Genomic DNA, 27,821 nt, shown 5'->3' on the forward strand with positions numbered 1-27,821 from the left:
GCCCGGGAGGGAGGGAGGAACACCGCCGAGTTCCGCCTCAGCAGCCATGGCCGCGTAGTGTCTTCTCAGCGGCCGCGTTCGGACATGGGCCTGCCTCGGGCCGGCGGGCTGAGGCAGCGAGTCCCCGCGGCGGTGAGTACGCAGCCGGGCCTGCCGCGCTGGCCGGAGGCGGCGGCCGGGTCGCCGGGGGAGCGAGGCCTGCAGGGCAGACCGGCTCGCCTCACGCCCTCCTCCGGCCGCGGCGGGAGGGGGCGGGCGCCCTTGGAGGGGAGCCCTGGGCCCGGGCCCGCTGTGCACGGGGGGAAGCGGCCCTCAAGGGGCTGCGGAGGGTGGCGGGAGCCGGCCTGGGCTGTGCACGGGGGCGAATCGGGCCTGGCCCGGCCCGGCGGGCAGCTCTCCGCCCCGCTGCCGGCCGTGTGACCTTGGGCAGCCGCAGTCCCCCCCGGCCAGGGTGACGCGCGAGCGGGGTCGGGGGAAGCCGCCCCGGAGAGCGGCCGGAGGACGGCGGCACGGGAGCAGCGCTTCCCCGAGTGCGCTGCTGCGGGCGGAGCGGGCCGGGCGGCGAGCCGCGCTGCGCTGTCGCGGAGACCGCACAGCCCCGGGGTCCCGGCCCGCGGCCCGGTGCCGCAGGGCTTTTAACCACCGGTCATAAACCTGGGGGAGTTTTTATCCTCTCTGTCACGTCCCCAGCTTCTTAGCAACCGTACTGATTTTAATGTCTCTAAGTAAGAAGTGAAACTATGTCTTCTTACTCAGATTGAACAACTTTAAGACTTCCTGTATAAAATCCAACTTTTTTTTTTTTTTTTTTTTTTTAAGCAACTTAATTTTGTAGCATCTTCCCTCTCCATTAGCACCAGTTAAACTGTTGGGTGAGCAAACTGTCAGAAAGGATTTTCTCACTGTGCAAAACGAGTGGTTTCCCAGCATGGCGGTGCAGGTAGTTTCAGCATGGTATGTGGCCAAAGACAGACCCACAGCGTGTACGGCTGTGATGACTGCTGGTACCCAGCAAAATAATCAAAGTTTGAGTGTTCTGTGTGAGCTTAATGGCTTTGCTATAAGAAGCCACAGTGGTTATAATCAGCCTATGCACGTTAAGTTACAGGTCCAAGGCCTGTAGTATTAACAGAGCCTGAAAGAAGGCTAGAGGGCTCACAGAGGTAAATACGGTGATTGATCGTGTAGTTCTGTCGTGTTAAAATACTGTATCTCTAGATTAATACTGATAATCTTAACAAAACCAACTCTACTGTACCAAGTACAGACAGTAAAACTTAATTCCAAGAGAACTGACGAACATAATCGTTGGACAAACCCATTTCTCATTTGCTCAAATCTTAGAGACAAAAATAAGTAGGTGAATAATACTGTAATACATACCTGAATTGGTGATGCACAGTAGTTAGCATGTCAATTTATTTCAGACTGTGTCAGTGTATGCTTCTTGCAATATAACTGCTTCTGTGCATTGTCCTTCCTGTGGTCATTCTACTTAAAGCTTACTCATATCCTTAGTAAAACAGGCATGATAATTAGATGTTGAGAAACCTGTTTCCAACAGGTATGTTTCCCTGTCAGTGTAAAACTATCCATTCTAAGTATTTTAAATGCCCAGAAACATCCAAGCATGACCTCCTTTGTGCTTTTGGGTTATTGGCCTGGTTTTCAACACTCTATGTAGGAAAAAGGAGCCTGAGATAATACTTCAGCTGGGGGCGGAGCAGATCCATGGTTTTGAGTTTGATCTTAATTTTTAAGAAAAAAAGTTGACAAACCTGAAATAGGTTGTTTCCTCTTCCTCATGGGTTTGACTAATAGTAGATTTAGCTACTATGGCTTCTGGTATTTATGCTTTTATGATCCAGTTCTCTTTTCTTGCTGGAAAAGAAGATCTCTCTCTTCCTTAGAGATATAGGAAAGATCCACATATGTAGTTGGAAGGGTTCTTTGATGGCTCACTGTTGCCGTTGCATTGGTATGATTATTGTAAGCGTGGAGGAAAATTGAATGCTTGGCAAAAGTGAGTGTAATCTAGTCAATACAGCCTGGAGCAGCAAGAGTTTATCCTGATAAAATGGATATGATTCTGATAGGAAAGTATAGTTCATTGCAACTCCTCTAGTGGAAACAAATACAGACCTTGTACAGAACTTGCAGTTTGACTTCCTGGTCTATCTCCATGCATTTCACTACTGTCTGTTAACTACTCCTGAAAGTCTTTATTTGTGCATCTTACTTTGCAGAAGGAGCCATTGAGACCAGGTCAGTTAGAAATCAAATATCTGCAGAAATTTAGGTTCAAAATCAGCTGGTTATATTTATGTTTGAAGGAGCTGATTTGGATTCTGAAATCAGTGTCTTCCCAAAACCTGCTCAGAGAAAGATAAAACCCCTCATTCATTTGAATATAAGGGAAAGTGAAGTTACAAGCATATCATAAAATTTAATAGAAGCTTAAGGAGTTTTAAGGGTTCTTCTGAACCAAGACTCTGGGCAGTCAGCTGGCAACTAATGGTGAGCCTGTAGGTTATGGTTAGGGAATTTTTTTTCTGCCTAAAACTGAAAATGCTAGTTATAGCTAGTTAAAGCTCTATATAGAAGAATGAATTAGAAACTGCAACTGAAATCTCATTAGTTTATGTAATTCTCTTATATAGGCTGTTGAGAATGTTGGCAGTTTTTTTTTTTAAGAAAATATTCTTCCAAATCCATCCTTACTCATTTTATTGCAGAATATTGTATGATTTATGGTGCTGTAGAAGGTCAAAGACTAATACCTCATTAATCAGATACAGTGGTTAGTAGCTCATGTTTTGAAAAAAAAAAAAATGCATAAATTTATTCAGATCAGGAAATAAAAGCAAGTTCAGTATTTAACTTGTCTGACAGTTTAAAGACCTGCAGTTACAACTTGCTAACCATAGCAAACCATAGCAGAAAAACATGGAAAGTCAATTTTTGTTCTGGGCCAAAACTGCGATTTGGCTTTTGTCCACTAGTTCCATGTTTGTATAGATGAAGTTTCAGAAGAACTGCCCATATCAAGGTGCGTCAGCAACACTTGAGAATTTACTAGCCTCTTTAAATCCTTAATTTACTAGCCTTGCACTGAATGGTTTGTCTTCCACATAAATCTTGGGGGTTTTTTTTCCTCATATGGACACAGAGACAGTAATGTTGTATTTGTGTCTTTTTCAGATAACATATTTAGTTACAATATTCTGTCAGAACACAAGCAAATGCTGCCACTCTTAAGAAAATACTGGTTACATAACAGAGCAAACATCAAAGATATATTTGGAAAGGACTTAGCTTCAAAGAAAAAGTCTATTTATGGTTACAAGGGTGGGGGGAAGCCAGGTAAAGACATACTTTGAAGGTAGAATTAGACAAGCAATGCTAAAAAAAAAAGTGAAGCATTTCTGTATAACTATCAGGTTGTAAAAAGTCTGTCTTTGTGTTAGGCAAAAAAAGCTTTTAGATTGGAAAAGTCCTTTACTTTGGGGCAAGGTGTGCATCTGTTCTGTTTCTACTGAATGCAGTTCTTCAATTTTCTGCCTTGTTTTCAGCACCTAAATATCTCCCTCAAAATTAAAATTGAGCATAAGACACCTTATATAGGGAAGACAATATTTTAAGATGAGCAGGGTATGCAGTATATAATTAATTTTATGTATTAAAATTAGTACTTGAGGACTTTATTATTTACTTCCTAGAATTATCTGAAAATCGGTCTCCTAAGAAAGGATTTTTGACAAATTTAGCAACTTTGGAAAATTGCTGTGTGATTGGAAAATTAGCAAGTACAGTATCTGTGTTTAAGCAGTAAGTTCTAGCTGCATGTTGTTTAGTCTGACCTTGGCATGCCAGACCTTAAACCAAAGAATCATCATTTGACATGCATCTTACCTTCTTTTTGCATTTATTTCCGACATTGACTTATTAAAAGTTTGAGTTAACCTAGTATCTTTAGTTGATAACTAGTTCCTAGACCAAGAACAATCAACCTAGTGATACTACATGCAGTGATACTTGAAAGAATAACAGCTATATGCCACGGGAAGAGATCACTTTCCCATCTCAGCTCCTCATTCTTGGCTGCACACGCCAGCTGCTTTCCTTGCACAAGCTGCGTAGCCTTTCTGCCTCTGAAATTCAGCTGAATTGGCTCAATAAGAGGTCGGACAAATACCAGACTAGCATGAAAGAGAGGAGAGGGAATCAGGACCACCTCATTTGGTGGCAGTCAGCTACAGATAGATTTGTTTGGGTGAAACTTCACTCTGAGGTCACTAGCTTATAGTTTTTTTGGCCACACTTGTCATGCTGATCGCCTTGAGGGAGGAAGGAAAATGCCCTACCTTCATGTTGTCAAAGGCCATGTGTGTTTTCACTACTAGGAAATAAGTTATTTGTTGGGATCATTTGAGCATCTTTCTTCTAGCTAGTTCCCCTTAATTTCTTCGGTATTGCTAGCACCTTGGTGTCTCACCAAGTGAGACGGAGCTCAGTTCCTCCCCTGCCATCCCCAAGGGCTAAAATAGTTTACCGTGTATTAGATTCAAAGATTTTTAGTTAGACTATTTTTATGAGACTTAATGGACTGCTCTATGCAGAATGTTAGAGGAGATGATGTAATAGTCCCTTCTGGCCAAACTCCGCTTAACTATTTCATGGCTACTTGGAGAGGACTTCTAAATGAATGCAGAAAGACAACGATACCTGGGAGTTTGACCTACAGTCTGTCCAAGAGGTTTCCAGTCAATTTTAACAGTTGCAACCTTCCTTTTCCCAGCTCGTCTCTTACCAAGACATTAGAAGTTACATTTCTGGGGGTGTATGTGTATTTGCAGAGGTTCGTGCTAAGGTAGTGACAAAATAATTACCCATTACTAATTTCAGAGTACAGAGAAGTCAGCTGATTTTTCTTAATATACTTACTGGTGTTATAGCTGAACAAGTTTGCTGGATATTATGATTTTAAACATTCTTAAGTCAGCATTTCTTATCACTTTCTTATTCTTCTGTTAGTGACATATTGCTAACGTTCTTGATAAATTACCTAGAGTGGTTTCAAATAATTCTTTCACTTCGGGAGGATTAATTTATACTGTTAACTGTTCATCCATGCTGTTTGCCTCAGTAATACTTAGAACTGATAAGAGAGGACCCTTGTGGATTATTATAATTTAAATAGTTGCAGTTTAAGTATTGATAAGTGCTGATGCTGTAGTATCATAACAACCTTTCCCCGCATTGGAGCAGACCAGATCAGATACTAGAGCTCCAATTCATTACCTACAATTAAGTTACATTTAGAATTTTTCATCAAAGCTTAATCTTTAACTGCATAAGTTCCAGATTGTTTTATACTAGTGCTAGTCACATTAAGTGAACTAGATTAGGTAATAACCCCATACAGGTAACTATAACTGTATTAAAAGTCATTGGAATGTAATGGGCTTTCCCTACTTTTGTTTTTTCCTCTCAGAAAAATATTGATAGAGACTTCTAAGAAGCTGTACCATCCTAGAAGGGACATAAATAATACCATTAACATGCCTGCTGTGGCATCTGTACCTAAGGAGCTGTATCTCTGCACTTCATTGAAAGATCTCAACAAGAAGACAGAAATAAAACCTGAAAAGACAAGTACAAAGAGGTATTTTAATTTATTTTCGATTAATATTAGAATTATCAGTGCTACTCTTCTGAGCAGGTTCCAAAACTACTATGTTGTGTCTCTAAATTTCTTCAGTTATTTCTGTTAGATATACAAAATATTTGATAGTCTTACATATAGATTCCTCAACTATCACATCAGATATGCTTCTTGCCTACAGAAGGTGACTTTACATACTGCCAAAATGTGACTTGGACAGAGCATGATGCCCATGAAAACTTGTGTAGTTTGAGAAAAGGCTACATGAGTGCAGATTCTTAAAAATGATTAAAAGTTTAGCTAATGCATGAATAGAAAGTATTTTGTAGAACACTGGCACAGGTTGCCCAGAGAGGTGGTGGATGCCCCGTCCCTGGAAACATTCAAGGCCAGGTTGGATGAGGCTCTGAGCAACCTGATCTGGTTGGAGATGTCCCTGCTCCTTGCAGGAAGGTTGGACTAGATGACCTTTGAAGGTCCCTTCCAACCCAAACCATTCTGTGATTTTTAGACAACAATTTCCTTTTGTCTTACTATGAATTAGTTTTCCTCAAAAAATGTTACTTTTAGAAGGGAGAAGTTTCTTGCTAAGTACTTTTTCATTTCTCAGTATGCTATTTAATTATGGAAGATTTTAAATAAGGCTAGTAAACAAACTAAGAGAAACGATATTTGGAGAAGCATGATTGCAATTGGTATTTAATTAAAGCCTTGCAGTAAGATGGTAAAATCAAACACTTATATATGGGCAGAGGCTGTGAACATTTACAGTGGCATCTTGTAGTGAAAAGGTGTTTGGCTACAAGTCGACAATCACATGCTTTATTCTTTTTCTTTGATTTCAGTTATGTGCAGAGTGCCCTTAAGATTTTCAAGGCAGCAGAAGAAAGCAGATTGGACAGAGATGAAGAAAAAGCTTACATCCTATATATGAAATATGTGACTGTTTATAACTTTATTAAAAAGAGACCTGATTTTAAGCTGCAACAGGTATAGAAGTTTTCTGACTGACCTCTTCTGCATTGGTAGAAGTATTAGAAGTACAGAGAATTACACTAATGAACGTTAAAAGGATTATACTGTTATTAAGTAAACTGTCTGACTTGTGATGATATTTTTTCCTTCCTGTTTTTGACAAGTCTATTGTTGATTGCTTTTACAGTTTGCTTTTAATACACATAAGGTATATAAATTGTTGGATATGTGAATATTGTTGTCAGGGAAGAGTATTGCTGTCGTCTTTCCCATTCAAACTTTATTTGGTGCAGTTGCCTTGCCTAGCCTTTATTTGTTAGTGCTATCGAAAAGTTTTTACTTAAAATTTCCCTCTCAAATATGAGTTTATTTGATTTAAGTTTTTATTTTAAACAGTTCCTTTTGTTGGCATTAATATCATTATAATACCAATTCTCCGTACATTAGTGTCTCTAGATATGCATGGAAGTAGGCATTATTAAATTGTACTGTTAATATGTGGGGTGGTGCTTGTAATTTTAGGATTATTTTCATTCAATTCTTGGACCTACAAATTTAAAAAAAGCCATTGAAGAAGCTGAAAGACTCTCAGACAGCCTTAAGCTCAGGTACGTGAGTACAGTTAATAGATAAGATATTGTTCATTATACCTGAAGCCTGTACATGTGCAATTTCAAGTTTTAATGCTATTTAGTAGTAAAGGATTGCAGTTGAGTAGACCTGAGATATCTGGAAGTCTTGGGATCTTAAGCTGTTTATCCACAAAAGTCTGTTATCAGAGATAACTTTTGTCATCACATGCTCCAATAGCTTGCCACTGTATATATACATTATCTCTTAATTCTTGGTAACTATGATTTGTTGATCCTGTCTCCTATTTTTGTTTAATTACTAATAAAAAGAAGCCACAAGATATAACCTATGTATACACTAGACATGATCAGGAGCCATTTCCTCCTTACCCTTTTCATCATAAGGTCATCTGAAACCAAGTATACTAGTGAAATTTCCTAGTATTTCCGTATGTTAAAAAGTCCTTCTGGTGTGGATTTAGTTTTCACTAACAAAACACAGATTTGATCCTTTAGCCAGCTGCTACATGCAGACATGTATATGGAAATAGACAGTTTTGCCAGTATGTAATGGGCTTTTGCATAGCTCATTTACAACTGTCAAGTGACGTGTCTTTGTGCCGTAAGCCACGAAATGGTGTTACTAAGAAGTTGTAAGGTAGAATCTGTCTGTAGGAGATATTTAGTGTAGTATGTATGTCTTGCATCCAGCCTTATCTGCATCTCGCATCCTTCACAACAGTCTTTCTGTCCCCTTTCTCACCCTTTTAATGCTCTCCCATCAGCTAGGCTCATTTCCCTTCCCACACACTCTCCCTCAGGTAATGTTGTGAAAGCATGTTCTATGCCCTTCTAAGTGCTCAATCCAGAAAGTTAGTTTAGGTGAACAACGGAATAAGAATGTAGTTACATATATATTAAAAGAGGCTTTCTAAAGATGCGTCATGATACTACGCATGAAATAATCTTTAGGTTTTCCTTATTCTTAATAGCTTTACAATTCAACAGAGCTACAAATTCACTGTAAGAGTAAACACTGATAGAGTTACAGAAAACCAAAATTATTGAGATTTATTGTTTAGTAACTTGTAGTTTTTTGTGAAAGGAATAGAGTTATGAAAGTTGACACAATAACTTTCGACTACTCTGGCAAAATGTGTATATACTTAATAGAAATGAAAAATGACTCCTGTGTAACTACAGAACTGATTTCAGGGAAGTTGTTTGTATAATTTCTTCTCTGGGCAGTAGGCCAGAAAATAGTTTAAATGTTAATTGTTAACTAGAAGTGGAGCTGCTGAAACATCATTTGTATAGGAGAAAGAATATCTACATGAATGACAAGCTTCAAAGGCGTATCAGTGGGTAAATGGGAAATTGATGAGTAAATATTCCATATTGACTGAATTAAATTAAAATGTGAAGTATGCTTTAGTGCCATTAACTCCAAATTAGAACAAAATGCTCTGTTCTTAAGATGCCTTTGCCAAATCAAGAAGCCTGTTTGAAAAATAAAATTACAGACTTGCAGCCTCCTTCCTGTTAGTGACCATTTAGTGGAGTAGACTTTGAGGCAGAATTTGATTTAATGATCTAGATTATTAACACAGTACTCTTGATATGAAATACAGCTGTATTGTCATCATCATTTTAATCCTGATTAGGCAACATCTGATTAAAATGAGGAATTACTAATACAGTTTAGTGTTCACGTTTCACCGCTTGGTTCAGTCATCAAAACTGTTAGTTCAAAACATTCTTCTTTGGTTTATGGATCACTAGTAACCCTTAAGCTTGTGAGTTATATTAAATATAATAGAATGCTATTTAACAGTGATCTGACTATACAAACGTGCAGTTGGTGATCTAAAAGCTGTAGTTTGGAGGTCACTGGTTTACAATATTTGATTGTTCTTACAATGGCAAAAGGTTGGGCAGTTAATTTTAAAGTCTAAGGCTTTATGAAAAAGACAGCTGTACACAAGACCTAGGTCCACCAAAACTCTCAAGTAAACATGATTCTTGCATTCCCCCATCTCTGGAAACGTTCAAGGCCAGGCTGGATGAGGCTCTGAGCAACCTGATCTGGTTGGAGATGTCCCTGCTCCTTGCGGGGGGGTTGGACTAGATGACCTTTGAAGGTCCCTTCCAACCCTAACCGTTCTGTGATTCTATGATTGACTTCACTGTAGCCTTTTTTTCCCCTCCTCCCCCAATAGATATGAGGAAGCTGAAGTTCGGAAAAAACTTGAAGAGAGGGACAGACAAGAGCTGCAGAAAAAGCAAGAACCAAAAGATGATGGAAAGATTTCAGCCAAAAACTCCTCAGAAAGTGCTGTGGATTCCAAAGGAAAAAGCCAAAGGGTAACTGAAGATGTTTACAGACTCTCTAATTAAGTCTCAATGTCTACTTTTAATCTAGCATTTGATCTCTACTGCTAGCTATTTCCAGTTCAGAATCATGTTATTTTTTTTTTTAATTAGCTTACATTCCCCATAACCCTTTGACACTTCTTTGGAAGATGTTGCGTCCTACCACCATCCAAGAATTATATAAGACAGACTAGGTTTTTTTTGTGAAGTCAAATTCTATTTTAAAAGAGAACTTGCTAGAGTAAGAAACCTAAGGTGATGGTAATAAGCTTATGTTATGGGTAGTGTGTCTCCTCTTAAGGAAAGAGCCGACTTTTTAGCAATAGTGCTGATAGAAACTAATCTATCTGCAAACACTTCATTAATTTTGTCTAGCAGATGATGCTGTCCTAGGTTGTATTGCCTTTTTAACCAGTTTGTCTAGCTAGGGCAGCAGCCTTGGTTTCTTTTTAGCACATTTGACAATGCATTGTTAGAAGCTTCCTTAATTCTAGGTTTCTTCTTGTGGCTTACAGTCTGACCAGTTTCCTTGGAGCTCTGTGAGAGTCAGTGTCTTTTGGCCACCTTGTTTCCGAGTATCAGATATTAAACTAACTTTTCTTTTTTCCCCTTACAACACAGATTAATGGTGAGAGGAAGCATTCACTGGAAAGAAAGGATCAGTCTGACAGTTTGAGTGGTAAGTGATCACACAGATGTGAAAAAGGTCTCAATATACCTATGCACCTAATGCTTAAGAAGTTGCAGTTCTCTTGAGGAGTTATTTCACAGTCAGAGTATTTTGATTCAATTCTGGTATCCTGCATTTCAGTAACAGCATCTTAGTAATTAAGCTCTCTATTGCAGCCTTCATCACTTTTCCTGAACTTAAAAAGCAGCACATAGTTTTTCAACAGTTTAATAACTAAAGCTGAACTAGTCCTAGAGTGGTCAAAGTATAAAGAAAAATGTCTTCTCAACTGATAAGAGAAAAAGTCTAGGCAAGGCTGAAATGTGTTGGCTTTCTCAGTTACTTCCTTTACTCTCCCACCCAGCCTTCTGGCTTTTGTTCCTGTAATAAATATGTTAAAATATCCTCTACAGCTCTTAACTGAAGAGGAACATCTGCAGCACATAGTTTACAAATGCTTGCCTATATAGCTTGGTTTAAATGGGACCACAGAAAGTTAAAACTAGTTTGTCACGGCAGTGTTCAGTATTGTCTAATTCAGCAGATCAGGTGCTAATAACTGCAGTAGTGGGAGCAAAAGGGCAAATATGTTTATTCTGTAGTGTCTCACCTCTGTGACTTGGTGGGGCTTCTCTATTTCATCTGCTTGCAGTCTTAATTGCACCAGTCAGATGTGATTACAGCTATCTCCATTTATAATGTACCTTTTTGCATCTAATATCTTCTGTATTTCAAGGAGCAGTCACAGCTGAGAAACTGTTTGCAATGATGTCAGACAAAAATATTGAACTGATTATAATGGATGCTCGAAGACTGAAAGATTATCAGGAGTCCTGTATTCCAAGATCTATCAGTGTCCCAGAGGAAGCTATCAGTCCTGGGTATGAAATAACATTAAATTGTAGTGAAATATTTAATTTTGTAAGTTTATAAATTGACTGAAAAAAAATTATATGTTTGTACAGGTAGAGTCCCCGATACATACCAGTGCGTGAGATGTATCTGGGCAGCTCTGTTCTTGCATGTACTGAGTTCAAGCCAAAGCATGTTTATTTTATCCAAGCACATAAACATATATGGATTATATATTGTTAGACAAAATGTTACTTGTACATTTGTCTTTAAATGCATGTTAATACATTTCAGAGTTACTGCTAGTTGGATTGAAGCTAGACTCCCAGAGGATTCTAGAGATCCATGGAAGAGGAGAGGACACTTTGACTATGTTATACTGCTAGACTGGTTCAGTTCTGCCAAAGACTTAAAGCTGGGAACAACTCTTCAGAGCCTGAAAGATGCGCTTTTTAAGGTGGGCAAATTTCACGTTTTATATTAAGTCACCTCAATAAATAAAGTCTCAAAGTACCTATAATTACAAAGCATATGGAAGACTTAATGACACATCAGGGAAACATCTTGGTTCAGTTTTCAAGGACTGCTTATTTTGATAGCAGAAACGTAGCCCGAAGTTTCACATTCGCATGCCTGTACTCTATAGAGGACAGTATAATTTATTAAATAGGTAAACAGAATGATTCAACTTCCTTGCTCAACAGCTAGCTCAAACTTAGAGTTCTTGGCTGACAGAGTTATTTGGGAGAGTACTTAGTACTGTTTGCCAGAAACATTGTCACCCTCTTTCCTGTATTAGCAACTGTAATTCCATATTCATTGGAACTCGCTGGCCACCTGCAGAGGCAGGCCAAAGAAGGCTAGCTTCAGTCCTACCAGCCAGGCATTTTCTAGAACAGAGGAGTTTTGGTGAAGGAGATCCCAGAAATATTTTGAGCATGATTAACTTTTGTGCATTATTGAAAATAACTTTTAGGGAAAGATTAATTTAAATTCGAGCTTCAGTGCATGGACCTCGTTGAGCATCTGCTTAATACTGAGTCTGTATTTTCAAGTCAGAACTCTGGCTATGGCTGTGTTGTCCCTACTCTTTATATAAGTGGCTTTTGTGAAAGACTGCCTGTCTTTTACCTAAGCGTTTGAGACTGGGGTTCAGAGATCACTCAGGAAGTTCTTCCTGTTTATTGCTTTACAGAATATTCTCTAAACCTCAGTGCCTTGTTCATGTTCCACTACTGAGGACCTCAGGAGGAGACCAGTCTGCAGCCTGACCTCTCAAGGGTTTTTCAGAAAGTTAATATTATGCTTTCTAAAGCTAGTGCCCTTAATCACTCAGCAAACTTACCTGATAAGAAACTAAAGCAAATATTATAATAAAAATAATTTTCTGCACGGAGGATCGTTACCTGAAGTATAGTAGTAAGTGGTTCTTTCTGTACTGGAAATATTCAGACCCTATTGTAGGTAGAGCCAGGAACCTAACCATGTTAGGCATTCTCCAAACACAAAGAAGATCCCTGTTCCCCAAAGGGGATTTGCAGCCTGTTTAATTCTTATTTTAGAATCTTAGAAGTAACTTATTTCTTAACGTAATGACTAGACACAGAAATTTCAACAATACTTAAGATGTAAAAGCTTCTTTTCTGTTTTTAAGTAATTTCAAACTTCTTTTTTCTTATAGTGGGAAAGCAAAACAATACTACGAAATGAACCTTTAATTCTAGAAGGAGGTTATGAAAACTGGCTCCTTTGTTTTCCCCAGTACACAACAAATGCTAAAGTAACTCCACCCCAGCATAGCAGGAGTGAAGCAGTGACTGTTTCTTGTAAGTATAAAGGATGATCCCCCTGTCACCTCAGGTGTTTAATATTAGTGGATGTCTCTAACTAACACAAATATGTTTGGGTAGCATTGTTCTGCCTAAATCTAAGTTTTTGGGGTGGAACATAGAGGGGGGTGTATTTTGCTTTTGTGTTTCTGTTTTAAGAGCTCTTTAATGCTTCTCTCTTTTCCCTGCCCTCCCTCACCCCAAAGTGGATTTTACATATCCGTCTCTGGAAGAGCCAGCTCCTGTTCCACCTGTTGTTGCTATAAAGCCATCTACAACAGAAGTGATTGAAAATGAAGAAACAGGAGATAATTTGGAAGAGAGACTAAAATCACTTAACAGACCAAATGTACAAGATGCTGCTGTTTCAAAATCTGACAATTCATTTGTAGTTAATCCAGTATCAATTACAAGAAGTATCCCTGAGGTAAGCTGTGTTTCTTTTTTTCAGTTAATATTTAGCAGAAGCCTAAATCCACAAAGAAACACACTCAGTATTTGTTTGCCTCGTACACAAGTACATTGATACAGAGAGTATTGGTGGTCTGTGACACTGTGGTAACTAATCTACAGAACTTTATGAAACTGAATATACTTAACAGAATTGCAGTTTTTCATTAATATTTGATATGAGCATCTCAGAAATCGAAGGACAGCGACTGATCATTAGTTCAGAAATTCCGTAAGCCATCTTTTCTACTTAAAACATATGATGAAATACAGGGAGGGCTTACCTTGGCTATTCCAGAGGTCTGCTTTCCTGCAACTGTATTTTCCTTCAAATAAAAAACATCTATGTGGTTTGTCACTCTTGGCCCAGTCTTCCTTTCACAGTGATAAAACTTTCTAAAGATTCTTCTGTAGAGTCCTTGCACTAAAATGATTTCCTTGGGAGACAAGGCTAAAATCAAACTCTTCACTTTCACCCTTCTAGATACTGCCTTTAATACAGATTTCAGCCCAGGGACCCTAAACCCTTATTTCTGTTCTTCCCTGACCTAGACTAGCTTTTATTTCTTCAGAACTAGTTCAGCATCAAAACCAACTTGCTCTCCCAGGGCTGAGCATAACCCATTCTTAAATACCTCTTCCTGTCAAGCAGATCTGCCTTAATCACATGCTCTGTCACATGATTGAGAGAGCCAAGCCCAAATTAGGCTGCCTGATTGCCCTAAAGTGTTCACCCTTGAAAGCTTGAAAATACAGTTGTAGTAATCAGTGCTTAATGTTGTCCTTGTGGTTCTGTAGGGCTTGTTGGTTCTCATCTCACATCAGAAGTTAAGTGCATACCTAATTTTACTAACAAGCAATTTGAATGACCAGATTTAATGAAGTCAAACTTATATCATCTTTATTCTCTCATAAATCTCACTTAGAAGAAGCTTAGCTAGCAGAGCAATAACAGCTGTAGTGAATTGTTGTTCTGCACTTTGTGTTACAGGTTGATCGCACTAAAAAGCCTTCACTAAAAATCCCTGATGATAACAGACCCAAATCTGAAGGTACAGTCAGTGACAGCCAGCCTGTTGAGAATGGACGACTAGTTCCAGACCGGTCCACAAAGCCGTTATGTGATGCAAAGAGCGTTCTGACAGAAGAAGAAAAAAGTCGTGTGCATGCAGAAACTGCTGCTCTGTTAGAGAAAAACAGACGGGAAAAAGAACTTCGTGAGAGGCAGCAAGAAGAACAGAAAGAGAGACTCAAGCGAGAAAAAGAAGAACAAGAATCAAAAGCAAAAGAACAGAAAGAAAAGGAACACAAAGAAAAGCTACAGCAATCCAAAGAGGACAGAGAACAGAAGGAGAGAGATGAGCAAACAAAAAGAGAACAGGAGGAAAGGGAACAAGAAAGAGCACGCAAAGAAGCAATAGAAGCAAAAAAGCAAACCAAAAATGAACTAGAAAGCATGGGTGCAAAAAGGATTGAGATTGACAAAGTATCTATGGAAGAAAGAGAAAAGGGAACTCGAACACCAGAAATGCAAAGACGTGTACTGGGTGACACATCTCAGACTTTTGTGACTGTTTCAGGCAAGGTTAGTGAAAAAGAGAAAATCATCACCAAATGTGGAGTAATTATAATGATTTCTGAGTGCATACTCGAATATCAATCTAGAAATTTTAAATACATCATTGGATTTTTATTTAGGCCATTTTTACATAAATATAGAGGAGAAAGTTAAAACAGACACAAATAGTTACTTCCCCTCCCACCCCCCCTCCACCCCCCAGACAGCCTCAATTCTTGCAGCATGGTAGGCAGCATGGAATCCCTGGAGGATAACAAAACTTCCCACTGACGTGGAGCTAGAAGAGATGGTTCATAGGCTGCAATCCTCTGTTTCAAAAATAGAGGCATGGTGGCATTTTATCTCTCACACCAGCCCAGTACTGCATATTATACTGTTGTAACACATGCTAGGGACAGAATTATATTTTCATAACAAACTCCTTAGTGCCCCCAGCTGTGTAAATGCTGATACAACAGCATTTTGTGCACTGGCATAGGAAGCAAAGCAGTACCCTAATCTAGTATTTTTGCCGAGAACAGTCCAGTTTCAACTCTTTTGGGGGATGGTCACAGTTCCTTTTTTCCTGAAATTCTTGAAAAAAATTGCAAAATTTCTGAGTTTAAAAATCATCTGACTGTGAAACAGGAGCCAGTGAACTGAGTTAATAATGGAACAGATGTCTTTAAAACCATTTATTGAGAACATTCATTAGGATATTTTCTCTCCCTTTGCAACTGCAGTTGTTATTTGACCAGACTTTGATGCTCACATAATGCAGATGCAAAAAGAAGCCAGAATAAATCTTCCTGGGCAACCTTAGCACAGTCACTGTTGAGCTTTTGTTTGACTGACAGAGCAACTTCACATAATCCCAGAATGACTGCCCATGATAAATTCATAATGTTGTCTTCAGAGTTTGCCTTTTTTTTGTGGAGTGGCTTTGTCACAGTGAGAAGTAAAATGGCAAAAAGACTTTAATTTAAAAACAAATTGTATAAAACCCACAGTTTTTAGCGGGGGAAAGTAGTGTAGGTGGAACTTCTGCAGTTTATTTCTGAGCTCTTGAAACCACGTAACAGACTGTCTTATGTATTCAGCTCAAAGGCTGTTCCTGCAAATTGGCTGTAGTGTTGACTAGGAAGAATAAACAGGATGGTTAGAGCAGGTATCTACACACTTTCTGGCATGTGCATTTAACAACCAAAAAAAGAAGATACTACTCTGCTTTTTCCCTATTTTGCTTGATCAGCATTCTTTACTGACATTCCAGATGAAAATTGAAAGCCTTCTCTCAAAATCTTTTACAGCAAACTGGGGTTAAAGGACAACCAGACAGTGGAGCTCAAAAGCCAGGACCCCTTAGAGAGGATTCTGAACAAGATACTGAAAGACTTAAAGTAAATACAATATGTTGTATGTAGCCAAAACTAATCAAGTGCAGATGCTTTATGATTATTATATTATGTTAAATTTCATCTCATGTCAATTTTTGAAGTCATCATCTTAAGAAAATACTATGCCATATTTACGGCTGTTTGTTTGCCTTTTTTCATTTGTCATATTCATCTGAAAAGATATTTGAAGCTTTCAGGAGAAATCTTCATATGTTTCTGATGGCATTAACAAGCATTCCACACTTGTTCATCATCTCACGTGTACTCCTTTGCATACCGCTGCGAAAGGGAGAAAAGGTCATCCACATGTGTTTAACAGAAGCACACATTCCTAATAAATTAGTTTCTTTAGGGAAGAAATTAAGTATTCAGACTTTTGTGAGACTAAATTGTCCTTCAGTTTTCTGGAGCATGTCAACAAATGGGTTTTGTTTAAATTGAGTGATAAAAAATAGTAGTACTATATTACTGTTACAATAAATTGTATTTCCAGCTATAATCAAGGATTTCTTTTTGAACTGTTTTGCATTAAATCATGTAACTGTATAGGGAAAGTCACAGGCAGCTTGCTGCTCTGCGTAAGTAACTGTACGTACCTCACATTTCCATTTACTTATTAGTCTCAGCGGGAGCCATTAATGAGAGCGCGAAGTGAAGAAATGGGAAGGATAATACCAGGACTGCCTGCAGGCTGGGCAAAGGTAACTTTCTGTTCTGACGTTATCATCCAGTTGCCTTCTGCAGTTTTGTAATGCATTTCGATTGTGTCTTATTTCTAAGTTAGATAATTTGATTCCCCATGTACCCCCCCTTCAACTTCCCCACAGTTATTTTCTGAATGTTAACATTACTTGTAATAAAACTAGGAGAGCTCATCTGCTGCTCCTAGCACTAAACAGTTGCTGTTTAATATGCATTTTGGTGAAAATGGTGCCTTCCAGTAAATTTAATCCATTGAGTATTGAGGCCAGTCACGACTGTTAATGTCTCAATGTTTGAAAAAACTCATGCACTATTCTTACAGTAGTTTAAAAATAGGTAAGTACGTTAATGATGGATTTTTACTTGGTTTTTGAAACAATTTGTTTTTTTTTCCCCAAGTTTCTGGATCCAATCACTGGAACCTTTCGTTACTATCACTCGCCAACAAATACTGTTCATATGTATCCACCAGAAATGGCTCCTTCATCCACTCCTCCATCAACCCCTCCAACTCATAAACCCAAGCCACAGGTGACTGTTGAACGAGAAAGAGAACACTCCAAACTGAAGCGCTCATACTCTTCCCCAGATATAACCCAAGCCATTCAGGAGGAAGAGAAGAAAAGAATTCCTGTAACTCCTACAGTCAATCGTGACAATAAGTATGTTTGATAAGTTATACCAAAACTCATGCAATATGACAGCAAATAGGATTTTCTTTGTGTTTAGCTAACTGAAATTCATTCGTATTTTCTGAGTAGATTTGAAAGGATGCAGGAGTGATAGACTTAAATTTCATTGCTAAAAGTTCAATGTATAGGGCAGTTATCTTTTAAGAATTAATGTAATTGTTATCTATTAACATGAATTTCAGAGGTCACAGTGTAATTAGACAATAGTTTCTTTCTAAGTGTTGGCATTTGTGTAACATTAAATGCCAGTCTTCTGACAGCTTGTGAAAAGTGGATTTTTCAGTTTTTAAACTGGGTTAAATCAACAGCTAATTTGTCATCTGTGAATTAAAAAAAAAACAGCAACAACTCGTGGAGCCTATAACTCAGCCTCATTGTAGGGTAGTGTATATGGCTTTCTCACTATTGCATCCACCAGACTTGAATACCTTCTATGATGGCATTTGGTGACCTCTTGTGCCGCGGTATTTCGTACTCTGTGAGGGAGTGTGGTTCTGTTGGCTTATGTGCACAACCTTGTCACGTCAGACTCCTAAAAAATAATGTCTTCATTACAGACCAATCTGTTACACTAAAGCAGAAATTTCAAGACTCTCTGCATCACAGATTCGGAATCTTAACCCTGTGTTTGGGGGATCGGGACCAGCTCTTACAGGACTTCGTAATCTGGGGAACACTTGCTATATGAATTCCATATTACAGTGTCTGTGCAATGCACCTCACCTGGCTGAGTATTTTAACAGAAACTTGTATCAAGATGATATTAACAGGTAACAATCTCTTATTCTCATCCTCTCAATTTATTATTGAAGGAAAAATCTGCCTTTACAATTGTTAATTCAAATAAATCACTTAGTGGGGTTATGGAGGGGGAGTGTTTGGTTTTTTTAGGAGACAAATGCTAACTTCTAAGTGTCTTGACGTTTTCAAAATTTGAGTATGTGACAAAATAGGTTTTATGAGACGGTCTTAATGAAGTCGTGCTTACCACATTCATAAATATAAGGGTACTAGAGTCTCCTGAAACCAAACAGAATATTTAAAGAGCAGTTTACAAAACAAGCTGGAAACAGCTGTACCTTCCATCAGCCCAGTCTTGAATGTGGAACCAAATTACAGTGGCAAAGTAGACAAAAATTTTAATTTAGTCTAACAGCCAGTTTTTCCTGGTCTAAATAAATTAGTTTGAAATTGGGATAATATCTTGATTTAATAACAATAATATATTTTTTTAAAAAGTTACTTGAATGGCTCACTGTTATATTTTTTTGGTCTGTCTAATTGTATAGGTCAAATTTCCTGGGGCATAAAGGTGAAGTGGCTGAAGAGTTTGGTGTAATAATGAAAGCTTTATGGACAGGACAGTATAAATACATCAGTCCAAAAGATTTTAAAATTACAATTGGGAAGATTAATGACCAATTTGCAGGATATAGCCAACAGGACTCTCAAGAATTGCTTCTCTTTCTAATGGATGGCTTGCATGAAGACCTAAATAAAGTAAGCAAAACACTTGTAACAAATTATACATGTGTCAAATGATCAAGAGAAATAAATTTTTAAAAGACCCTCTTATTTTCTGAGAAGATTATGTTACTGGAACCTTGTCTAGGAGGAAATGCTAGTATTCAGAATTAAAGTAGGAATTTATTTTGAAACAGTATAAGGTACTGAAGGGAGTAATGGAAGATGAGAAATGGATGGCTACACTGACATCTTTAAATATTCTTGCAAATATTCAATAGTATGCTTCCCTTAGATGAGGCTTTCTATTTTTATGTATGTTACTATATGGCTATGATAGTTAAACTTCTGTTACGCAGGCTGACAACAGGAAAAGATACAAGGAAGAAAACAATGATCATCTTGATGACTTCAAAGCAGCAGACCTAGCCTGGCACAAACACAAACAGCTCAACGAATCCATTATTGTGGCACTCTTTCAAGGCCAGTTCAAATCTACAGTGCAGTGTCTTACATGTCACAAGAAGTCCCGGACCTTTGAGGCTTTCATGTATTTGTCCTTACCACTTGCATCCACTAGTAAATGTACGCTGCAGGTATGCTGGCACTAGAGAGAAACAGTTCTTAAAGTAAAAACATTTCTCTGTGACTTCGTTGTGATGTTGCTTCTGCTCAGCCTCTCGTTGAAGGGGTTGGTCACTATTCCAGCTTAATTTATACTGACCTGAAATGTGAACAGATCCGAGTCTTCATTATTTTTTAATTCTTCTAACATTAAAAATTTTAAAAATACAAGCAGGATAGAAATACTGAGCCTGCAGTAGCAGAAAAGACATGTTTAGTATTTATTTTTGTAGGTCATAATATAAATATTTCGTGTTTTTAAATATTTTAGCTGTATTTTGAAGGACTTGCAGCTAATTAATATATGCGCTAAAATTTACTTCCACACAGGGATTTAACTCAATTTTCCACATCTGTGTGAAACATAGCATGAAGATAGTGGATGCAAGTTAACAGTGAAATAGGAAACAAACATTTTTGCTATATTTTCATAAACACCTGCCCTTCACAATCTGTGTTTGTATTTTCTTTTAGGAATGCCTTAGATTATTCTCCAAAGAGGAAAAGCTCACTGATAACAATAGATTTTACTGTAGCTACTGCAAAACTCGAAGGGATTCTTTGAAAAAAATAGAAATTTGGAAACTACCACCTGTTCTTCTTGTTCACTTGAAACGGTAAGAGAAACAGCAATTGGTGAAAATTAATCAGGATGAAGTGACCAGGCTTTCATGGGAGATCGATTGTTCCAGTGCAATCGCTAACCATTTTTAATTAGAGAAAGTTCCAGATGTATTTCCAGTTGTAATGTGGTGATAATTTTATTTTCATGTGATGCCTGTTTTATTAGACTGTAGTTCAGGAAGCACTTTTACAAGTAATGTCTTGTGATTTGTGCTAAGAACCACGTGTGCAAGCATTAACAGAATTGGGGGCCAAATGCTTTAGTTGAGATCATGTCCTGATTAAAAACAGGGAAAACAAAGATGCTTACCATTCTCAAAGAGCTTGTGAACAACTTGTAACTTTTAATGGTGCTTTTTAATTCTCTAGATTTTCCTATGATGGAAGATGGAAGCAAAAGCTTCAAACAGCTGTGGATTTCCCATTGGAAACTCTTGACCTTTCTCAGTATGTTATTGGTCCAAAGAATAACTTGAAGAGATACAATCTGTTTTCAGTATCAGTAAGTAACCGTGTCAACACTTCAGAGTTCACTGATACCAAGACTTGGGTGAGCCTGTGTGATTCGCCTAGGTTTCCAGGCTGCCTTCCGGGTTGCAGATGAAGTTGTATTCTAAAAAGAATAATTGGTATTTAGTAAAAATCTCTCATTCCAGTTTATTTCCCTAAGCAGGGAAGAAATGGCAGGTTTTGAGGCCATTAATTCTTGTCTTCTCTTGTTATGTTTACAGAATCATTATGGCGGGCTGGATGGAGGGCACTATACAGCCTACTGCAAAAATGCCTCAAAACAACGCTGGTTTAAGTTTGATGACCATGAAGTATCTGAGATCTCAGCATCATCTGTGAAATCCTCGGCCGCATATATTCTCTTTTACACTTCTTATGAACAGCGAGCAATGGATATGGCCACATAAAGTAGTGTGGGTTAAGAAAACTGGTTTTCTTTTTATAAGAGCAAAGTAGGTATGGGAACGCATAGAAATATGTAAAACTGTGACAAACAGTCACTTACAGATACGGGGATGGTTGCAGCAGCTTTTCTGCAAGCAGGCTCTTTCTGGTCAGTACTAGTGCTTAAAAATCAGAAGACTGATTAATAATGCTTGTGGTAATACTGCCATCTGTGAAACCATTTAAAAAACATACTTGCATTACCATTTATTTAAACAACAACTATTTTTAGTCGCTCCAAAATTAAATTCTAGCTTAGTCATTTGAAATCTGTTAACAAGTAGTTTAAAATGTCTTAAAATCCCAAGGCATATCTTGATATATTTTTTTTTTTTTTCCTTTCACTGTTATGGCCTTTTCACATTTCTAACCTTAAGCTTGATTCTACTGTGAATACTCTAGAATGATGTAAACAGTTAGGAATGTAAGTGTACATATTGATTGCATACTTGCACATCAGAACTATGTATATAATAAAATGTTGTCCTTTTTGTGAGAATCTCTAAAACTCAGAGGATTGCGTTTATTTGCCAGCTCTAAGTAATTGCAACACTACTTAAAAAAGCAGAGCTGTATTTTTTTTCTGTTAGCTTTTGTCAATATTTGTGCACTTCAGAGTTATTCTAAACAAACAAGATTTTCCTTTTTAATTTTTTAATATAAATTTTCATGTACACATGCATTAAAAACCTTAATGAAGAAATGATTTTAAAATATATCCTGTTAAATGTATGTTTGGGTTTGGTGTTTTCATTCTCAACTAGTGTAATGGTCAGGATTCTACATGATGACAGTCTGAATCGTATTTCCACAGTTTAAAGGTTCTTCAGATTAAAAAAACTACCACTTCGTGTAGAACAGACATAGTTCAGAAACTATTTTAGTTGCATCTTGTGCATTTCCTTGCTCTGCTTTGAGTTAGTTTTCCCACTCTGATTACGTTGGCATTCAAGAATCTTTTAAGTCCTACGTTCTGAGCATTTATCTGTCTACATATGTGTGTCTTGCTGATGGAATCAAGACCAGGATGCATTGTTTACCAGAAGCTTACGTGCTGCAAATGAATTTACAGTGCTAGAGGGACAAAAATGACGGTACTAGAATAATGCCTTTTTCTGTCTCTTATGTTAATGGTCACTTCATCCCCTGCTCTCTTCTGAAACATGCACCCTCAGTGCTCTGGTCGTGTGCTTTCACCTCACTGTCCCAGCTTAAAACAACATCATATACTTAACCAACAGAGGAACAAGAATTTTCAGGTAAGTGCATCTATATGCTCAGTATTTATGTTTTTTTGAGGGGGATGTATGAGGTTTCCCACAGAAAACAACCGTTAGGCCTTGTACAAATGGAGCGGATGCACGTCCCTTAACAGGCTCAGGAGCTGTAACTCTTCTCTCTAGAAATGACTTCCTGAAAGACCACGACAGATGGTCAAGTAATGCAAATGCTTTAGTTTATTGATGAAATAGGACTGGGCTAATGCTGCCAATGAATTGTAGTTGCTGGCCTACTCACTGTTCGTTTTCCATGGCTAGCCGATTTTTAATGGGTGTAGAGAAGGCTTTGACAGATGTAGAACAGGAGGTAAGCTGTGTCAGTCTGGACTGAGGAATTTGGGATCTTGGTGATGTCTGCATCATCAAACTTGTACCAGTCTTGGGTCACTGAGTGCTTGCAGAATGCCGTGTAGTGGCCATCGTCCAGAAGACCAGAGTGGCTCTGTAACAAACACCACAGTCTGGTAAAACAGTCTGTTATTACAGGCAAAGCTAAGAACTGGCAATCACTTTTTGTTTGCACTTGGAAAAGGTGAGTGAGAAGATTCCAGGCCCCTTTGGCCTACAGAGAGGAACATTAGTTCAAATAAATGCTTTAAAACAGAGCAAATAAATAATGATTATGCTTCTCTATTTTTCAATATTAAATTTGCAACCCAACTGTTAGCTCTGATAGGGGTCACTTGCAGTGAGTAATACAAGAAGAGACAGTTTACTCCTTATTTATAGACAGGCTCCACGCAGGATCCGCTTGTGAGTTTATGCCAAAAGGGTAGAGGAGGCTCCAACCAGGCATCGTGTGGCAGGAGTGCATGCTTTTTAAAATTGGGGTGTGGGGGAAAGGAGGAGAGAGAGAGGTGATAGCTTCTGTCTTCTTTGATTATATACTGTTAATGGATTATGTCCATGGCAGGTAAAAAAAAAAAAAAGTGTATGAAAGACATATATATATGTTTTTCATACACTTTTTTTGTATATATATATATATACACACACATATAAAAGCTTGTATATAAAAACCTTGTTGCTGGTACATTGCTAGTGAAGCACAGAGGAACCACGCTTTCTCACATGCTCTAACTGCAGTTTTCAAGGGCCTGGCACAGAGATGACTCCTGCTCTGACCAAGTCCAAATTAACACAGGCTGCATCGCCTACGCGAGGCAGGGCATTGCAGATAAACGCAGGAAAGGCAAAGCTCACCACTACAGCGCAGAGGCTGTACTCTGCGTCCTTGCAGGAAAGTGGGGAACTGTAAGGAGAGAGATCCAGGTTGCTGAGCGGATAGTAGATGTTTTTTGAGAGCTTCCTTCTGCACTTGCCTTGCCATTCAAACCTGAAACAAAATTTTGAACTATTTTAAATAACACTCAACTTCTTTCTTGTGGTGTTGTTGTTGCTTAACTGACGTTCCTGGGGGAAGGGAAAAACGATTAATGACTACCCAGCATTTCCAAAGAAAGATCTGTACTGAGTACTACTGTACACTGACAGAAAATGCCCTAAACCCACAAGAGGTGCCCAGCAAGAAGAGTAAAGATCCCGCTTCCTCATCCTTCTGTCTATTGGAAATGGCAGAAGTCGAATCTCTGCATTGCTGTGACTGTGTCCTGAATGTTTTGAGCTGCACTATTGTCAGCTCTCTTTCGTGCCAGGCTCCATCCTTCTTTCCTCTCTAACCTTTAGCACAGTGCTGTGCTGCTAAACTTTTCTAACGTGGCCAAGGGCTGCTGGGGACCACAGGTTCATTTGAGCATGTCGAGGAAAGCAGATGCTGAACGGGAAATTGAACAACAACTTTGCATAATGTAGTTCTGAGAAGTCAAATCATCCCAGAATAATTTTCTCTAGAGGTGGGAAGTTGTTAAGAATAAATTCTTAAGAATAAACTGGGCATCTGGCCATGTGTGGCTAGTAAAGTCTGCGAGTCAGGGGCTCTTGCACTGATGCACTGCTGGGGTAGACCCAGTGGCTTAGACCTCATTAGTTAAGTGATAAACAAAAATACAGTGTCTCAGCTGCAGTAATGAGAAGGAAAAGGCCCTGTTTCAGTCCTGCGCTTAGAACCCAAGTCACAAGCTCTCCCACTTGCCCCAGGAACTCGTGTGCGCAGGGGTGTCTGACCATATGAACTGCTGTACTAATCTGTAGTCAATCACTCTTCGGTGGAGTTTTTCTTCCCTTTGGAGAAGAGATCCCAAATGTAGTGAGTGAAATTTGGTGGGCTGCAGTACAGAGTAAGAGAGAACACCTCGTCGGAGGTTTCAGGAATGCAACTTGCACATTTGACAGATACATTTCTGTACCTGCCCATTTAGCTTCCAGGTATCAAAAGTACTAAAAACACTTATTTGCAGTGGTTTGTTTTTTTTTTTTTTTTCCTTTTATGCAAATGCAAGTGGCTGTCCTTCATGTCTCACAAATCCCAGGAAACGGCCAGGTCCTACCCCATACAGACTGTACCTCTTCAGGTGAAAAATAGTGATCTGCGGTGCCTTGGTTATGGTGCTCTTAACTGCAGCATCTTGTTTAGTTCCACACCAGGAACAGTGGATTTGGTTGTTCTGAGTCAGTGTGTCTTGTTGAAAGAAGCATTTGAGACAGTTCTGTCAAAGGAAAAAAAAAAAAAAATATATATATATATATATATCATTTGATCAAACAGATCTCCACCTCTGAAGATCTTAAGGTAAGAGAAGGGTTTGCCATGTTTTGGAGCTCTCTCCCTAAAGCAAGTGTGATGTAGCAAGGCTACAAATACACTTGGAACAGAAAGCAACCAACATATATTGGCTTCCTTTTTGCCCAGAAAATGAGGAAATACTGTGATGAGTGAAAGAAGCCCTCACAGTTGGCACTGAACAATGTTAATGTCCCTCCTCCCATGGCACCTCAGGAGTGTTGCTCCCATAACCTTAGCAGCCTCTGTGGTCCAGAGACCAGTACAGAAACCCCACTTCTCTTTGGACCAGTTCAGAGACTCTCCTTTAGTGCCCAGGAAGCCAAAGTTCCTAAAAACCCACATCTTTTTAATAACATATACTAGTCTAAGCTGCCTATTCCCACGGGAAGCAGAAAGCAGCAGGGATGTGTTGACGTCATACCTGCAGAGAGCACATGCTCTTGGAAGGGATGGGCAGGGAAAGAACGGTGAAGCTCTCGGCTCTGTTGGTGGTGGCCTTGCATTGCAGACACGTGATATCGTAACTGAGCTGTCCCTCAAACAACTCTGTGATAATAGATGTTTCACTGACGCTTCCTCTGCCTGCTTTTGCGTCAGTTATGCATCTTTTGCCTGACTATACAGACGGGGGAGAAAAAAAATTACAAAATGTAGGTAACAATTTCAGAAGTGCCTTCACTGGGTTTTAATGGTTGCTGCCCAGTGCCTGTGAACACCAGCAGCTAGTCTCATCACAGAACCTGGCTCTGAAATGCTGTTACTTTACTTGGTGTTTCATATGTGCAGAGTAAGCTAAATTCCTTTTCTGAAAGAAATTAAACAAAAATACAATTCAACATTCTGGACATTAGCTGGGAGTGGTTTAATTGCTAGACAAGCTCACCATCAATGGATCTGAAGAAGAGAAAGGCAGACATGGGGCATGGCAGATGCAAAGAATTCAGGCAGATAAAAAAAGGGGAAGAATGTAAAGCATGGAAGGAGCAAGGAGAGCGGGAGGTGAGGATAATGCAGCTACAAAGAACATTATCACTTCCATGGGGGCTGCAAGTGGATGTAGCATTTGACAAGAAGCAAATGAGTTATTGTGTGTGTGCGGGTATGAAACAAAGAAAATGACAGTTTTTAGCAGCCACATCACATAATTCAGGAGAGGAGGACAAGCAGTTATTACACAGAATGCTAAATAACGAAATGCAAAGAGGGAAACAGCTACAGTCCCCAAAACACCACAGCTGGGCTCTTACCTTGAGAGCCTCATGGAGCTCATTCAGCACACACATCAGAAACTCATGTGCATCCTGCTGAATATTTTTGCTAAAAGTTGGATACTGCGTCCCAAGGGCTGTAAGAAAATCCTCCGGGGAAACACAGTTGAAGTCTCCAAGCCACATCCTGGACACCAAACAGCCAAAGGCAGCCACAGACTTGCCATTCTTCCTTGGAAAAAATAAACATAAGTTTCAGGTAAAGTACGAAAAGACAGTGGCTGTATCTTCAAATGGGAGCAAAATACATAAACTTAGAAAATACACGCAGGTACAGTTCGGCTCTGATAGCCTGTCATTTGGTTTGAGGGACCCTGCAGGTACTAGAAAGATCACCATCGAGACAGCAATGACAGTAACTGGTATTACCATCAAAATGACCAAAAAAAAAAAAAAAAAAAAAAAAAAATAACGCTTAAGTCGCCCAGCAAGGAAATGACTCAGGGTCTCAGAGGAAGGGGAGGGAAACCAGCTTGTGGCCAGTGTGACCATAACTGCTGGTAGGCAGCTGCCTCGGATGTTCTCATGGCAACACTTCTTTTGGAAGGAAAACGGCAGTGCCAAGGAGAAAAATATAAGTATCACAAATAAATCAACTTACTTGTGTGGGGCTGCTTTGTACTCTTCTGAGAGGAAGTACTCAACGAGTCGTGGCACGCTGCAGAGGCACTGCAAAACGGCGTTCATGTAGCACGTGTTGCCCAGGTTCGTCAGGCCGGTGAGCCCTGGGCACCGGCTCTTCTCCCCCATCAGTTCCTTGCCGGATTTCTTCACGCTTTCCAAGCAAAGAGACTTGTACTTCCACCTACCAGGAAAAAAAAACCCACAACAGTGGAAATCTAAAATGCTAAGGTGCTTTTTGTGTTACGGTTTTTAGAAAGCGGTGCTGTCCCGAGGAGACGTTTCTTGCTGGTTCAGGATTTTCTTTAATTCACATTCACATTTACTTCCATCAGGATAATACAGCGGCGAAGACGCTCTATTTGCCACACTAAGCTGTTCCCAATACGGTGAGATACATCATTGAAAGGTATTATTTAAATACCTGGTGTTTTAGAGTTATTCCTAAAATTCTACTCAGTCTTTGATTCCATCCAGAATTACTCAAAAACTACAACCAGTGGTAAACAGCTATCTTAAGCATTTCTCCCTACAGAACACACTATTTTATATTCCTCAGTGGTCTGGT

The 27,821-nt window shown here is 39.0% G+C and overlaps 2 protein-coding genes across 4 annotated transcripts; one reads left to right on the plus strand and one right to left on the minus strand.

Moving 5' to 3' along the window:
• USP8 (ubiquitin specific peptidase 8) lies at positions 1–22,133 on the plus strand. 3 transcript variants are annotated; one of them, XM_086757642.1, is made up of 20 exons: positions 1–132; positions 5,495–5,665; positions 6,511–6,655; positions 7,163–7,248; positions 9,432–9,576; positions 10,207–10,264; positions 10,992–11,136; positions 11,402–11,564; positions 12,789–12,933; positions 13,143–13,363; positions 14,378–14,971; positions 16,255–16,344; positions 16,962–17,042; positions 17,443–17,705; positions 18,293–18,505; positions 19,025–19,235; positions 19,559–19,795; positions 20,298–20,440; positions 20,817–20,949; positions 21,179–22,133. In XM_086757642.1, exons 2-20 carry the CDS (start codon positions 5,562–5,564, stop codon positions 21,362–21,364), a joined length of 3,363 nt encoding a protein of 1,120 aa, XP_086613768.1. In that variant the 5' UTR covers positions 1–132; positions 5,495–5,561; the 3' UTR covers positions 21,365–22,133. The 3 variants fall into 3 exon arrangements, with proteins under 3 accessions (XP_086613768.1, XP_086613769.1, XP_086613770.1); XM_086757643.1 differs by having other exon boundaries at positions 10,995–11,136; XM_086757644.1 differs by lacking the exon at positions 16,255–16,344.
• USP50 (ubiquitin specific peptidase 50) lies at positions 20,958–27,382 on the minus strand. The gene is made up of 7 exons (XM_086757650.1): positions 27,234–27,382; positions 26,606–26,804; positions 25,786–25,980; positions 25,145–25,287; positions 23,885–24,017; positions 22,920–23,123; positions 20,958–21,060 (listed from the first exon to the last, which is right to left on the minus strand). The coding sequence occupies exons 1-6, from the start codon at positions 27,380–27,382 to the stop codon at positions 22,947–22,949; spliced, it is 996 nt and encodes a 331-aa protein (XP_086613776.1). The 3' UTR covers positions 20,958–21,060; positions 22,920–22,946.
• Positions 27,383–27,821: the final 439 nt, after the last annotated feature.

Source organism: Chlamydotis macqueenii, chromosome 12 (assembly GCF_036417535.1).
Source record: "Chlamydotis macqueenii isolate bChlMac1 chromosome 12, bChlMac1.mat, whole genome shotgun sequence".
NCBI lineage: Eukaryota > Metazoa > Chordata > Aves > Otidiformes > Otididae > Chlamydotis > Chlamydotis macqueenii.

Excerpts from the sequence above, each read along its gene's own strand:
- USP50 (XM_086757650.1), bottom strand. The coding sequence starts at position 27,382 with ATGGGGGAGAAGAGCCGGTGCCCAGGGCTCACCGGCCTGACGAACCTG. Across the intron at positions 25,981-26,605 it reads ATGAGGCTCTCAAGGTAAGA|TCAGGCAAAAGATGCATAAC; the intron begins GCCCAGCTGTGG and ends CCGTCTGTATAG. Across the intron at positions 24,018-25,144 it reads ACTATTTTTCACCTGAAGAG|GTTTGAATGGCAAGGCAAGT; the intron begins GTACAGTCTGTA and ends ATTTTGTTTCAG.
- USP8 (XM_086757642.1), top strand. The coding sequence starts at position 5,562 with ATGCCTGCTGTGGCATCTGTACCTAAGGAGCTGTATCTCTGCACTTCA. Across the intron at positions 16,345-16,961 it reads AAGATACTGAAAGACTTAAA|TCTCAGCGGGAGCCATTAAT; the intron begins GTAAATACAATA and ends TTTACTTATTAG. Across the intron at positions 17,706-18,292 it reads ACAGTCAATCGTGACAATAA|ACCAATCTGTTACACTAAAG; the intron begins GTATGTTTGATA and ends TCTTCATTACAG.